This window comes from Vitis riparia, chromosome 12, assembly GCF_004353265.1.
Source record: "Vitis riparia cultivar Riparia Gloire de Montpellier isolate 1030 chromosome 12, EGFV_Vit.rip_1.0, whole genome shotgun sequence".
Taxonomy (NCBI): domain Eukaryota; kingdom Viridiplantae; phylum Streptophyta; class Magnoliopsida; order Vitales; family Vitaceae; genus Vitis; species Vitis riparia.
In genome coordinates this window covers 16,033,801-16,047,162 of record NC_048442.1, presented here as the reverse complement: position 1 = coordinate 16,047,162, position 13,362 = coordinate 16,033,801, and the positions used below count along the sequence as shown (strand labels likewise).

Genomic DNA, 13,362 nt, shown 5'->3' with positions numbered 1-13,362 from the left:
GGCACAAGAGCTGACACTCGATTATGGTAATGACCAATCAAATTGCATTAATCAGATCAAAGATACAATTAATTTCAACTAGTTCTTTACAAATCAGTGACAACTTTCAACTACTTCATCACATGCTACATATGCCTTTGAGTTCTTCCTACCCTATCAAAGTACTAAATATTCTCTTACCTTTGAAAGGTTAGTGGGCTGGTTTTCCTTTCTCATCTTTTGAGGACAACAAAGGATACTTATATTTCTGCTTGTCAAAAGCATTTCCAAACAGCCCCAGTTTCCTGTGTTACTGAAGGAATCTCCTGCTTTCTAGGTAGAGCAACTGATCATACAAATCAATTAGAACATTCTTATGGGAGTTGTGGAACGTGTTAAACACAAAGATTAGATATACAATGCAAAAGAATTGTTTCTTTTCCATTGATATTTTAATAATAAGGTTAATTACAATCTTTAAGTTCTAACAGATTATCAATTCAGATGCTCCTGAAACCCTTCTCTTGCATGTGTTTGTTTGTGTATCTCACACATGTATAATCAGATTGAAGGGCACACATGGACCTATTAATGTACATGACTGCTTAACCACTTGTACGTTAATCGTACCATTTTCCTAGCGTATCAATGCATGATAATAACAAGCAACTACCAATGGTTAAGTACATCCGTCTTTATCAACTATAGATAGTGATATTGAAATTACGAAGTGAAATCAAGAGTCTATTTTAAGCCTCCATTAACCCCACTAATAAAAAGATGAAACAATCCAATCTTTGTAGCATCTGGTCACTAGACAACTGGAGATTCTGCTTTGTAGTATTTCGTTTGCGTTTGATCTAAGATCACGCATGCCATGTTGAGGGAAGTAGCTGTCTGTAGCTTTAATTTCTCTCTTATCAAGATAATGAATGGTAGATGACTTTTGTGATCTGAATGTGATCCTTCAGTTCATTTTCTCCTTATCACTTTCATGGACAATGATTTTACCCTGGTTTGGAAACGGAGACTCGCTTTCTGGGTTGCAACGCCTTTCATCTTGACTAGTTATCATAGGTGTTGGCACATGTCCATATCCACTACTTACTGTTACTACACTCTTCTCTGTCAACTGCTACAGAACTAGGGACCTAGGGCCATTCGTCATATGCCACTGCAATCAATTCTCCTTTAAAGAAGAATCTAAAATTATTTAAGTGCCACTGTCTTTGGACAATCTGTACTTAAGCCAAAATCTGTAAAATATTTGAAAAGCAAAGTGCATCTATATATATCTAAGGATTTGAGATAGTGATTAGTGGTCTGTAATCATAATGAAAATTTGAGATTTCAGTGGATAGCTTTATTTGCCTATTTCTGAATGCCTATGAATTCATGTACATGTGTAGTACATTTCTTATTGCTATATTGTTCTAGAAGGAAAGGTAAGAAAAGGCAAGGGAAAGTGGTCATAATTCAACTTATGGCTTAATACATATTTTAAAAAGTCAAAAGTTTTGACATGATAAAGTTTTGCAAGGCTTTTGTATCTAGTACCAACGAACAACTAAAGCAATACTCTATAAAGCAAGAGACTAAATTGTCTAACTTCTCAAGCCACCATTGCCAAAAGTTAGATAGGTTTACATTTACAGTTGTCTCATACTTAGTATGGTATTTGAATAAGAGTTTTTGACAGTGATTTTATGAAACGTTTTTAATATTTTTAATACTTAAAAAAATTTATCATTCAAGTGTTCGAATTATTAAAAATATTTTTAAGAATCACTCCTAAACACACTTTAATAGCGCGTTTGACAATGATTTTGAAAAATATTTTTAGCCTTTTTAATATTTAAAAATTTTTATTTTTAAATATTAAAAATGTTAAAAACACTTTTTAAAATCACTATCAAACACACTACAGGGTGTACTTGTTCCTTTTTAGAATTTGTTTCTAATAAAGAACCATATTCAAATTTCATGTTCTTATCATATCAAATGTCTTCATTCATTGTAGTTCTCATTGATAGTAAACTAGGAAGAGGTTAGTTCTAACTTAAAAGTGAAAATCAAATGGCAAAGTCTAAAAAAGGAAGGGAATCTATAAAGAGATAAGACTAGGAATACATGAAAGGCAACTTAAGTAAATGAAAAAAAAAATAGTAAAAATAGATGGACATGAGTTATCAAAACTTGGCCATTTTTGTTAATTTAATCATTCATAAAGAAATTAAGAGGAGATATAAAAGGAAGTTAGCTAAATAATTAGAACACGACACTACATCAACTCCAATAGTGGCCCAGAAGATATTCAAAAGGAAGCTGAAAATCCATCTGGTCACTAGACAACTGCTGAAATAGCCACTAATGCGATGTGCAACCTATCTCTTGCATTTTATGTGAGTTCATCCTACGTTTTCCACTTATTAATCTCCACATTGTTGTGGATACCTAGAAAGAATAGCAACTAGGAAGTTGAGAAAGAATCAATGGGTAGGGAAAGAGAATTTGGATTTTTGTTGGAAAAGCACATCATTAAGATTCAATCTCCCATTCTGATCAAAAGCAAAATAAAAGCAGATTTTTAGGGCCAGTCTAAGTGGGACTCCACCTAGAAAATAGCTTACGGCACAATTATCACAACCCCAATATTGGAAGGGACTGTGGTAACACTTAAATTCAGAACCAAAGATTGATTACTGATGTCATGATATTGGAAAGCAGGACAAGATGGATCGATAAAGGTATGAAAAAAATTTGCACAAGTCAGGATCTTTAGGCACCTTAAGGGGTGGGGGGTGTTGGGAGGGGGGAATGCTTCTTGTTACTTGGACCATGAAGTTTGTGGATTTCTTTCTGCCCATCCTTTCATGTAGCCTGCCTGGTCTACATGTGGAGCCATGGTGGCCAACACTAGCTTGACCATCAAGTATGCACCAATATCTTTTAGAAAATGATTGCAGTCATATGGGGGGAACAATGTCTGAACTCACTTTCTTAATGGATACTCAGTGCTTTTTCTTTGGTTCTTCACATTGCAAAGGAGAAAGAGAGGGGAAAAGTATTGAGCAAAGTGGGAAACGCATTTACGTAAAAGTTGATAGAAATGATAGAAATAACAGCTAAACACGGTTATTAAACTCTATGGTTATGGATGACCCAGCTTCCAATTTATACAGTAAAACCCTATGTGTGTCAAAATCTGTATGGGACAACCACTGCCTTGTCTAGCTAGTGCTAGGAATATGGAGATATGGGTATGCTCACCTCCAGAAACAAATGGAGAGATGGGCATATTGATTTACTTATGTTATTGTTTTGCTTTCCGGGCTAGTGATTTTCTTTTGTCTTGTACTTTCAAGAGAGGATGAGTCACCCGGAAAATGCATCTAAAAAGGGAGGTGCTCTGTGGTGTCTTACTGTGATTGATCCTCTTGAAAATTCTAGGGGGTAGGCATCATTTTGTTCTTTGTGTAGTATCGCTTTGTCCCCCATTCAGATCTCACGAAAGGGATGGGCGTGGAGTCACGGACACAGAGTCAAGTGTGACAACCAAACCCCTACCTTCTAAAACAATCATAGTTTTCAAAACCACAACACGCCCCTGCCCTTCTATAGTGACTGATTGATTTTCCTTAAGATATTGTAACAAAGATAATTTTCATCTAAAAGAAATGAAAAGATAGAAAGGAATAGAAACAGTACTACTGCTACTAGTATATGAAATAATATGATTACATTATCAGTATTAGAACAATCTTCGAAATGGGAAGCATGCATGCAAAAGTTTCTAGTAGTGGCAGGCAAGGCTAGAAAATAATCAACAAAGTGAGCAAAGCAAACTGTTCCGCACCATTTCTGTTTGGGTAGAGACTGTGGGTTGGGAAGGGTAGGCATGGACTTGTCCCTCCCCCATTGGACTATAATGTGACTAAATGAGAATTATCCCCCAATTCTTGAAGAGATCCAATCAAAGTTTACATAGATGACCAGCTTCACAGTTTTAAGCATAGTTTTCAACTCCTAAATGATCAAGTTCCATTTTTCTGTACAGTTTTAACTTTCAAGAATGATTACAGAAACAATAGGTCCAGGACTCACCTAATCAGATCCTTGGGCTTCCCTAGTAGGTAGGCCCAGGCCCTGCCCATCCAAGTTTATCTCAACTTGTTTAGTTCAACAGGAATTTGAACCCTTAAACAATGGTTCTGTTTTCAATTTAAGGAACGAGTATTCATTTGATGGCACAGCCTTAAATAGAGCAAAATGATAAATGACAAAAGAGTTACCCTTTTTTTTTTTTGAGAAACATCAATGTAATATATTAAAAAAGGATTATAAAAATACAAATGAAGGATGAGAAATCCTCCCAAAAACAAAGAACTAAACCAATGGAACCTCCAAAATACTAAGTAATATATTAAAATAGTGATTGTAGAAATGGTATCAGTCCACTTCCCCTAACCCCCAACCTCCTAAAAAGGCCAGAAGCTTGTGTAGTCAAAGACTCCGAGGACTACCATGGCCAATTGTTAAGATTAAAACATGGTACAGAAGTCTACATAGGATTTCTCGCATACCCTGATCCTGACAAAGTTCTAACATTTTCCTTCCCAATTGGGGAGTTCTTGGGCTTCCTTTTATTGTTGTTTTGGGGGAAAAAACTAGAGATTAACCTGGATAAGCCTAGGGACTGGCTAACCTGATAACTTCTTGAAAACTACTTAAAAATCACTGAGGCAAATAAGGAACTTGCAGGGTGCATATTCCACTAAAGAATGACCAATATTGGATCACTCGTAAGTAACTTTATTGGCCTTCCTATAGGCATTTCAAACTGTCCTTAAATGGGTTATACATTGCTGTCCCGAAGTCCTGAACAATGGGCCATATGGCATAGTTAATGGATAGCACTTTTATAACAAGTTTAATAATAGTTTGAGGATCTCCTTCAAGTTAGACATCCTGAAAACCCATATCCTGGGCCTGATCCAGCCCATCTCTTTGGCTGTTTTACTCTTAACGATCTCATAGAATACTTCCTTCAATGTTTTGACTGTCAATTCCGGCAAATTTATGTGAACAGAACATGCTAAATGGCTTGTTATGTGACCTCAAGTCGAGTTAATAAACGTTGATAAATCACTATGCAAGTGTAAGCATGCAGCAATCACTGAAACTGATCTTTGCCATATTACATTGAATTTGTTACAACACTCTAGACATATCATCCAAAATAGAATAGCAATAAATCCCCAGGCATGCCAAGAACCACATTTTGGACTATATATCATGATGAATGGACTGCTCTTCATGACAAATCAATTAATGTGAGGATCTTCTTCAATATAAACTTCCTGTAATATCATGTCTGCTTCACTAATAGAAGTTTCTTGTCACTTGTAGTTAGTTCTAAGTCTAAGTCAACTGAACATGCTAAATGACTTGTTAAGCAACCACCAATTGGGTAGTTAAACTTAGATGAAGCACCGCACAAGCTCAACCAAGACAAGCACCAAACTCCATCTTTACCATATTTCATTGAATCAGAAGCTACGCTCCAGGCATGCTGACAACCACATTTTAGGCCATATAGAATAATGCATGAACTGCTCTCCTAGGATAAGAGCAATAATTTGAGGATCACCTTCAATACAAATATCCCGAAACCCCTTATCTTCTTTTTTACTTCAACTTTATGTTTTACTAAAGAGTTTCTCATAGTTCTACAGGAAATCACTTGTCCTTCGTGGTCTGATAAGACACATCTCTGTTTTTACTATCCAATTCAGCAAAGTTTATGTGAACTGGACATGTTAAATGACTCATTCGGCAGCCTCCAATTGGGTGGTTAACTTGAGATGAAGCATCACGCAAGTTCAACAAAGACAGGCGCTAGAATCCAATTTTTGCCGTATTACATTAAATCAGCGACCACATTGTAAGCATCTTATCCTAACTAGGACAGCAAACAATTCCCTGGGCTGGCCAGCAACCACATTTTTCTTCAAAGAATCTTACATCACATCTTCTCCAAAGTGCAATGGGGTTCCCCAATGGACTTGATAATTCTAACCCACATTTAATGGACTAATTGAATTTCCCCCTCCTTCTCCGGCTATTTTTCCAACCAAACAACCAACCAGATACGATACTCATCGATTTATGATAAGTTGATTCATCCATTTCGAAATTCTACTCCGGTTGTCTAAAATATTCACCTCTCCACCAACTACATACCCAATTGTTTCTTACAACTTTCCAGAAAGACCTTCCCACAATAATTTTACAATAAATTTCTGTGTTCAATCATCAAACTTTTAATCTTCACAACTAAAATATAGACAATTGAGCAAACCCACAACTCTAATCACATAATCCAATAGAAAAAAAGAAAAGAAAAAGAAAAACCATAGATAAACTCCCAAAAATTGCCCATAAAACAGAGAGTAATTTACGTTATATGTAACCAGGGAAAAGGAAAGGTTTACTCAATCAAATACAACATACCCAGATCCCAAAATTCCTTCTCCACCTCAGAAACAATTATCAAAAATGCAATTCGGTGAATGTAAATTTCTTTATTCTAATTTTTTCAAAAGAAAGGGGAAGAACCTGAGATATCTGAGGGAGGTGGCACTGTGTTCGAGAAATGACGGTGGAGGAGGAACGAGAGATTCTGTCAGAATCCGAGAATCGTGGGAGACGGAATCTTGGAAGGGCTCGGGGAACTTGGGTGAGGCCACGTCCTCATCACCCATGGCTTCCGTGGAGGACGCAGGCAACGACGAAAACGACGTCGTTTCACGATTAGAATCTTCATAGAAAATTGTGGAATCAACTTTTTTCTGGTAAAAGTATAACTGTCCTTCGTTGTATTTTACTGTAAGTTTCAAAACGAGTACTTAAAGTAATGACTAATAAAAAAATAAAAAATTTTAAAAATTTAAACGAACTTCTTTTATCTTGATATTGAAGTCAATTTTTAATTAAATAATCTATTTTTTTTCTTTTTTATATACTTTTATTTTGTTATTTTAAAAAAATTCAAATAAATATTATTGGTAGATGAAAGGTTACTTGGGTTTATCAATTTTCATTATATTCAAATACTGTAAGTGTTTGGATGAATATATTATATTCTAGTGATAATTATGCTTAATTTGCATAATTTTGAGCGTAATTCAAAATCAAACACTTTATATTTTTTAAAATTTACTTTTATTAAGTATAGGATGGGATAATTAGAATACCTGAAAAATCGATCCTCATGGAAGTGTATTTGTAAGTGAGTGGAGAGTCTAATTACTAGTTGAAAATTTGGAGAAGATGTTGTGGTGTGAAGGGTAATGCCAAAATGGCAATAGTGTGGATGATCGAAGGAATTGACATTGACACAAACTTAAATTTTTGGGCAGAGAGAAAGTGTTTGACATGACCACAAGCCACCATTGAAGGTTGAAAAGATCAATTCATTTCATACGATGAAGACATTATATTATGTTTGAGACTTGTATAAAATAAAGATTATTTAAAGATTTGGATTATTGGCTTTGTATTATGAATCAACGATACCATCCCCATCACTTTTTGGTCTTTTGGCCCCTCTTTTAGAAGCTTTCCAACTTCCTACTCCTAGGCATGCTCCTAAGTGATGGTAGCTCCAAAAAGAGTTGAAGTAGCAATAACCTTCCTTATTTATAATTTTTTTTTTTACTTTGAATTAATTATAAAGTTGTTATTTTTAATTTTAAAATACAAAATTATAAATTAAAACTCTACTTTTCTTAAAAACTAATTTCTTATACGATACGCTGATATGAAACACAAAACACTTTTTTAGTTTGAGATTTATGTGTAATGAATCTTTTATAGTATCTTTAAATGAAGTCAAGTATTAATTTGTTCACAAAGTTTTTAGAATTAATTAGTTAAAATAGATAAAATAATTCATATATTTACAAATTTAATTCTTCTCGTATTTTTTTTTATGAAAAATAACTTCTTCTTCTTTTTTACATAAATGTCCTTATTATTTGGGGTATTTACATATATATTTTAAAAAAAAATAGTTATTTTTATTAAGAAAAATAATAAAGGTATTTTTATCAAATAAGACTAAAAAATTATGAAGAGTTAGATTTTCAAAGTCGGGTTTTCATTGACCCTTTTAATTAAATAACCCAAATTTTTATTCATATTATTATAATGAATAAACTTTTGGTATGATTTTATTATTACAATAAATAAATTTTTCATACGTGACTACAAAGTAGGACAGTCAATTATACTAATACTTACAAATCAAATAATTAATTAAGGTCCTATTTTGTTGGATTTCTAATAATTTAAGATCTCTTTTTTAGATTGAATAAGAGTTTTTTTATGCATGTTTAAGCTAATTTTATTAAAAGAAAACTTATAACTTAAAAAATAGTTTAATATAAAAATTATGATAATATTATATTTTCTAGAAACTCAATTTATACTAATACAAGAATTCTTTTTTGTTTAATAGCACTTTTACGATGTTAATAATGTCCGTTAAATATATGATTCCACTTCAAATTCAACTTTCTATTAAAGTAAAAAAATAAAAAAAACCATCCCAAACGGGACCTAATTGTACAATAAAAAACACAAAAAGAGAAAAAAGAGTATAAACTTCAAGTCTTAAAACGATCCAATGCTTTTCTATTTTTAATATTTATTTCTTTAATTTAAGACTCGAAACATCTCATGTTTCCGATCCATTGTCTGTCCACCATCTGCCCCTTGCATATGAACAACCCCATTAGTCTCCCTCCACTCATGCAATCTTGGCCCTAATCAGACTATATAAATCTCCCCATTTAAAATCAGATCTTACTTTGGAAGCATCTCTCCATATCTCTCTTTCTATGATTTGTCTAAAGAACAATATTTCTAATCTATTAAAGCAGTGTTTATTTACCCTTCATTTCAAACCACATGTCTCCCATCTCTAATTTTTATATATATTTTCACACACTTGCCTTAATCAAGTGCACAAGCACTGTCACCAATTGTCTATTGCTTGTCCTCTTTCTTACATTTTCTTGGATTTATTTTATTTTCATGGTGTCCAAACAAGGGTGTCAATACCATTTCCATTTTGCCTTATCAACTTCTTGGAATACCATCATCTCATTGCCCTTGATTGACTTCTGTCTTTGTTTAATCTCCTATGATCCACTAATCTTCCATCTCTTATTTGGTCATTATATTCAATATTCAATCATATCCATTTGTCTGGATTCTCTAGTCTTTTTTTTGTAGTTTTGATTCTTCTCATGAGACTTGCCTCTTCCCTTCCCTAAAGTTTCTCACATTTACTTTATTTTCTCTGCGTCCAAACAGGGAGGCAACCCATTCCAACTTTCCCAAACCAAAACCATTTCATCAATGCCATTCCTTTGCTTCAATCTTTTTCTAATTCTAATTATTGCTGCTAACCTTTCTTAGGGTTTCATCATCAACCCAATTTTTTACTGATCTCTTTTTTTTTTTTTTTTTTTCAAAATACAATGATATATATCGTAATTTTTAATTATCAAAAAATCAAAATAAAAAAATATAACAGAGAAGAAAAAAAATGTATTTATTGATGATAGAATGTGCATAATAACAAAGAGCCATGTGATCTACAAATGGGCATGGTAGCCAAATTAGAAACCCAGCATTTTTTTTCTTTTCTCTGTGCTTTTATTACAAATAATTTCTTCCATCCAAAATAAAGAAGAAATAAAAAAGGAAATTAGTAAAGTTAAAACAAATGTGGGACGACCTCCACCCAAAACGGCGTCGTTTGGAAGCAAACCAATCAGCCGTCCCTGAGCACATCCTCCAGAGCCTGTTCAAGCCAGAACTGAGACTCCTCCATCAAATCAGGGCTCAATCTGAACATAAGCACGCAAAACTCCATCTGATTGAGAGCCCCATCGCCATCCAAATCGCCTTCCCTCAACATACTCTGAAGCTCATCGTCCCTCAGTTCCTGCAACCCCAACAGGGCGGCGTTCCTCTTCAGACTCTCCAAAGTGATCACCCCCTTCTCCCCGTCCATCAACAGCCTGAACCCATTACACAGCTCCCTTATCAGCCCCTCTCCGCCCAGCTTCTCCGCCATCACCGGCAACAAATCTTCAAAATCACCCATCTTCGGTGCCGCCATCTAGACCCGAAACCAACTGGTTTTTAGAGATATGGAAGAGAGAATTTCGCTGTTTCTATTTTCCCAGGAATGGATTGTGGGGTTTGTAGGAAGTGGGGGGAGGGTGATATAAAGGAGGAATTGTGAAGGGGTTCCAGGAAAGAGAGTGGGCCACAATTGGTGACAGCACAGCTACACCAGGACGGTTTTTGATGGTCGGCTCCCCTCTGCAGTTGCCTCACTCTTTCCCACAGCCGTGTCAAAGGGTCATTTTCGTCATTTCACTCAAGTCTGACCTATGCTCTGACTCCAGCTTCATGACGTCATAAATTCACCTTAATTAGAATATTCTTTTTTTTTAAAGTAAATTTAAATTAATCAAAGTTTTGGTTAATGATTTGAATATTGATGGCTGGTTTGAATTGACATTTAGATTTTTTGTTGAATGGTCTTCAATTCATGGTTGGAAAATTCTAGATTCTTATCTCACGGATGAAGAATTAAGGTTAATTTTGAAAATTTTGAAGTTATTATTATTAAAATAAAAAACATATTATTATTGTTACAAAAAAAATAGATAGGCAATAAAAAAATAAAAACACAAATTCACTTCAAAACCTTATGCAAGAAAAATCGTGAAGGAGGAGAAGAAAATTCACTATATCAAAAATTGGTATAAAAAGAAAAGATGCTAATACTACAAAAAACATAAGCCTTATAGCCCGGTGTATGATGGGCTATGGGATTAAACCTATTGGCTTGATCCCTCCACTATTATCACAGACACAAAAAAAAATCTCATAAATTTATCTTCATCACAAATGTTGTAGTACGAGCTTTTTTGGTTGGACCAAATAGAACGGGTCACCAAACTCTAATAATTATTAAAATAAAATATAATATGTGAAACTTTCTTAATTATATTATTTTATTACCAAAATAGAAGAAATTATTTTAATTTAGAACGATAAGATTAGTCAATTCAAAAAAGTTAAACGTTATAATATAGTATTAGAATTAGTGGAGAACTTATTAATCCTAAGCTCTAGCTAATAGGAACTATCTAGTCCCAAGGCATATTCAAAACCAATCCTATAAGATTCCTTCACGGTCATTAGTATGACTGAATAATTTGAATTAAACCCTCCTTTGTTCTAAATTATGATTTCAATAAATTCTTAATAGATGGCCCACTGTTCCGGTCTCTACCATCCACAGAAGCCCGTCGGCTTGGAATTGACTGAAAACTCAGCCCTGTAGTCTAAATTGGCTCTTGGGCTCTTGGGCACCACTAAGCTGCGCCAAAGGCCAAGACCCACATGTCAAACAAGAAGAATTTCATTTTCAACGTAGAAATGTGATTGTCAAGAAATTTAAGCCCTTTTCCAGAAACAGAGGGGGACTTTCCCAATAGGAAAGTGAAGAGAACGGTAACGGACCCTGCTGTAAACGACGATGGGTCACGAGCAAATGGTGAAATTGCGGATGAACCCCACAACTGTAAAGTGCTTTTGACGCGTAATGGGTTCCACCACCACTACCATTCTTGGGGAGTCTTTCTGGTGGGTGAAAAGCCGCTTTTGGGTTCACGGTTGACTCATTAAATCTCCTATCTATCTCTGAGTTTGTCAACTGAGACCACCGAGTTTTTTTTTTTTTTTTTCTTTTCTTTTCCTCGGTTCAATTTTTGTTTCCCATACGAGGAAAAGGGCTTTCAAGTCTGACACGTGGAAAATCTGTGGGGCTTCATAATTTGGTTACATTTTTAGGGTTTGTTGGAGCTGCAATAGGGACAATAATTTTTGTATGGATAAGCTACAAATCGGATATCAAATCTAAAACAAATGTTTAATGGTCTTCAAACAATTTTTTTTTTTTATGTGATTTTTTTTTCGAAGAATCAAAAACTATTTTTAAAATTTATTATTAACAAAATCAAAGTATAAAATCAATTAAAAGCAATGAGATTTTTTTCCTTAAAATTTTCTATGATAAGATAATATTAGAATGACATTATTAGTAAAATAAAATTTTAAAGCTAAATATAAATTCCCATGATGTGAATAATTAAATAGCACACAATCTAATATAATTATTTAATTTATTTCTAAATTAGATATTATGAAAAAAAATCAAACTCAAAATTAAAGAGAACCTACAATTTTTTTTAAATATTTAATAAAATGTCAAATGCAAAATTACCAAAAAAATTAATATTATTAGACAAGTTATAATAAAATTAAAAATTACATTTAATGCAAGAAAAAAAATAAATAAAATGTTGAATTCAAGAAAAAATTAAATTGAATTTTTAAAACTCAAAATTAAATTTATGGGGTTTCTATTTTATTTTTTTATTATTTAAAAACCTTAATTGTATGTATAAGATTTTTGGGAGGAAAAAATTTAAGAGGCACATGTGTCCTCGATCCTCTATCGGCTTTGTTAGTGTATATAAACTTCTCTTAATTATGTAAATGTATTTTAAAATCATGAATATCAATTGTGTTCGAAGTAAATAATATTGTGAATACCTATCCTGCTCAAAATAGATAATATTTACATAAGAAAAAGCAAACAATTATAAATGATATTAAAGTTAATCCTTAAAGATGGGGAGACTATTTGAATGGTCTTGGAGGGATGTTTATGTGTTTGACATTTGCATGGGATAAGTGATGGGATTTATCTCATTACCGACCAATCATGAAATAGGATATAATATCAATTTTTTAATCTTATCTCATACGGTTAACCAAACATGACCTAAGGTTAATTGTTGTAACTAGTTGAGTTTTAGCCATGACGGATGCCTACTCAATCACGGTATTATCTCAGCCTTTTGGGCTTCCAGGATTGGTCCTTTAAATTTGGGCTCAAACCCAGCCTAATGGAAGAGGGCCTTAACTCAGTTCTTGGGCCTGTCTAGCCCGCCGCGCTGGTTTCCAACTGGCTCTGGCACGGCCCAGCCTAGCCTAGGGGTCTGCACAGCCGACTATATTATTATAATTTTTATAGGATCATAGGTGATTTATTCTTTGAATTTTATAGTAAAGAGACAAAGCTTGATAATAAGAATTTGGACATTGTCTAAAATTTTTTAAGGTGCTTAGCATCTGAATTTTGAGACTTTCTTTGATTATATAAAAAAAAAAAGAGAGAAAAACTACAAAGAAAATAAAATAAGGAAGAAAAGTAAAAAAAGAAAA

At 33.7% G+C, this 13,362-nt stretch overlaps 1 protein-coding gene across 1 annotated transcript; it reads right to left on the bottom strand.

The window, feature by feature from the left end:
* Nucleotides 1-9,577: 9,577 nt before the first annotated feature.
* LOC117926611 (calcium-binding protein KRP1-like) lies at nt 9,578-10,263 on the bottom strand. Its single transcript, XM_034845767.1, has one exon. It carries the CDS (start codon nt 10,172-10,174, stop codon nt 9,824-9,826), a length of 351 nt encoding a protein of 116 aa, XP_034701658.1. The 5' UTR covers nt 10,175-10,263; the 3' UTR covers nt 9,578-9,823.
* Between the last annotated feature and the right edge of the window lie 3,099 nt (nt 10,264-13,362).

Excerpts from the sequence above, each read along its gene's own strand:
- LOC117926611 (XM_034845767.1), bottom strand. The coding sequence starts at position 10,174 with ATGGCGGCACCGAAGATGGGTGATTTTGAAGATTTGTTGCCGGTGATG.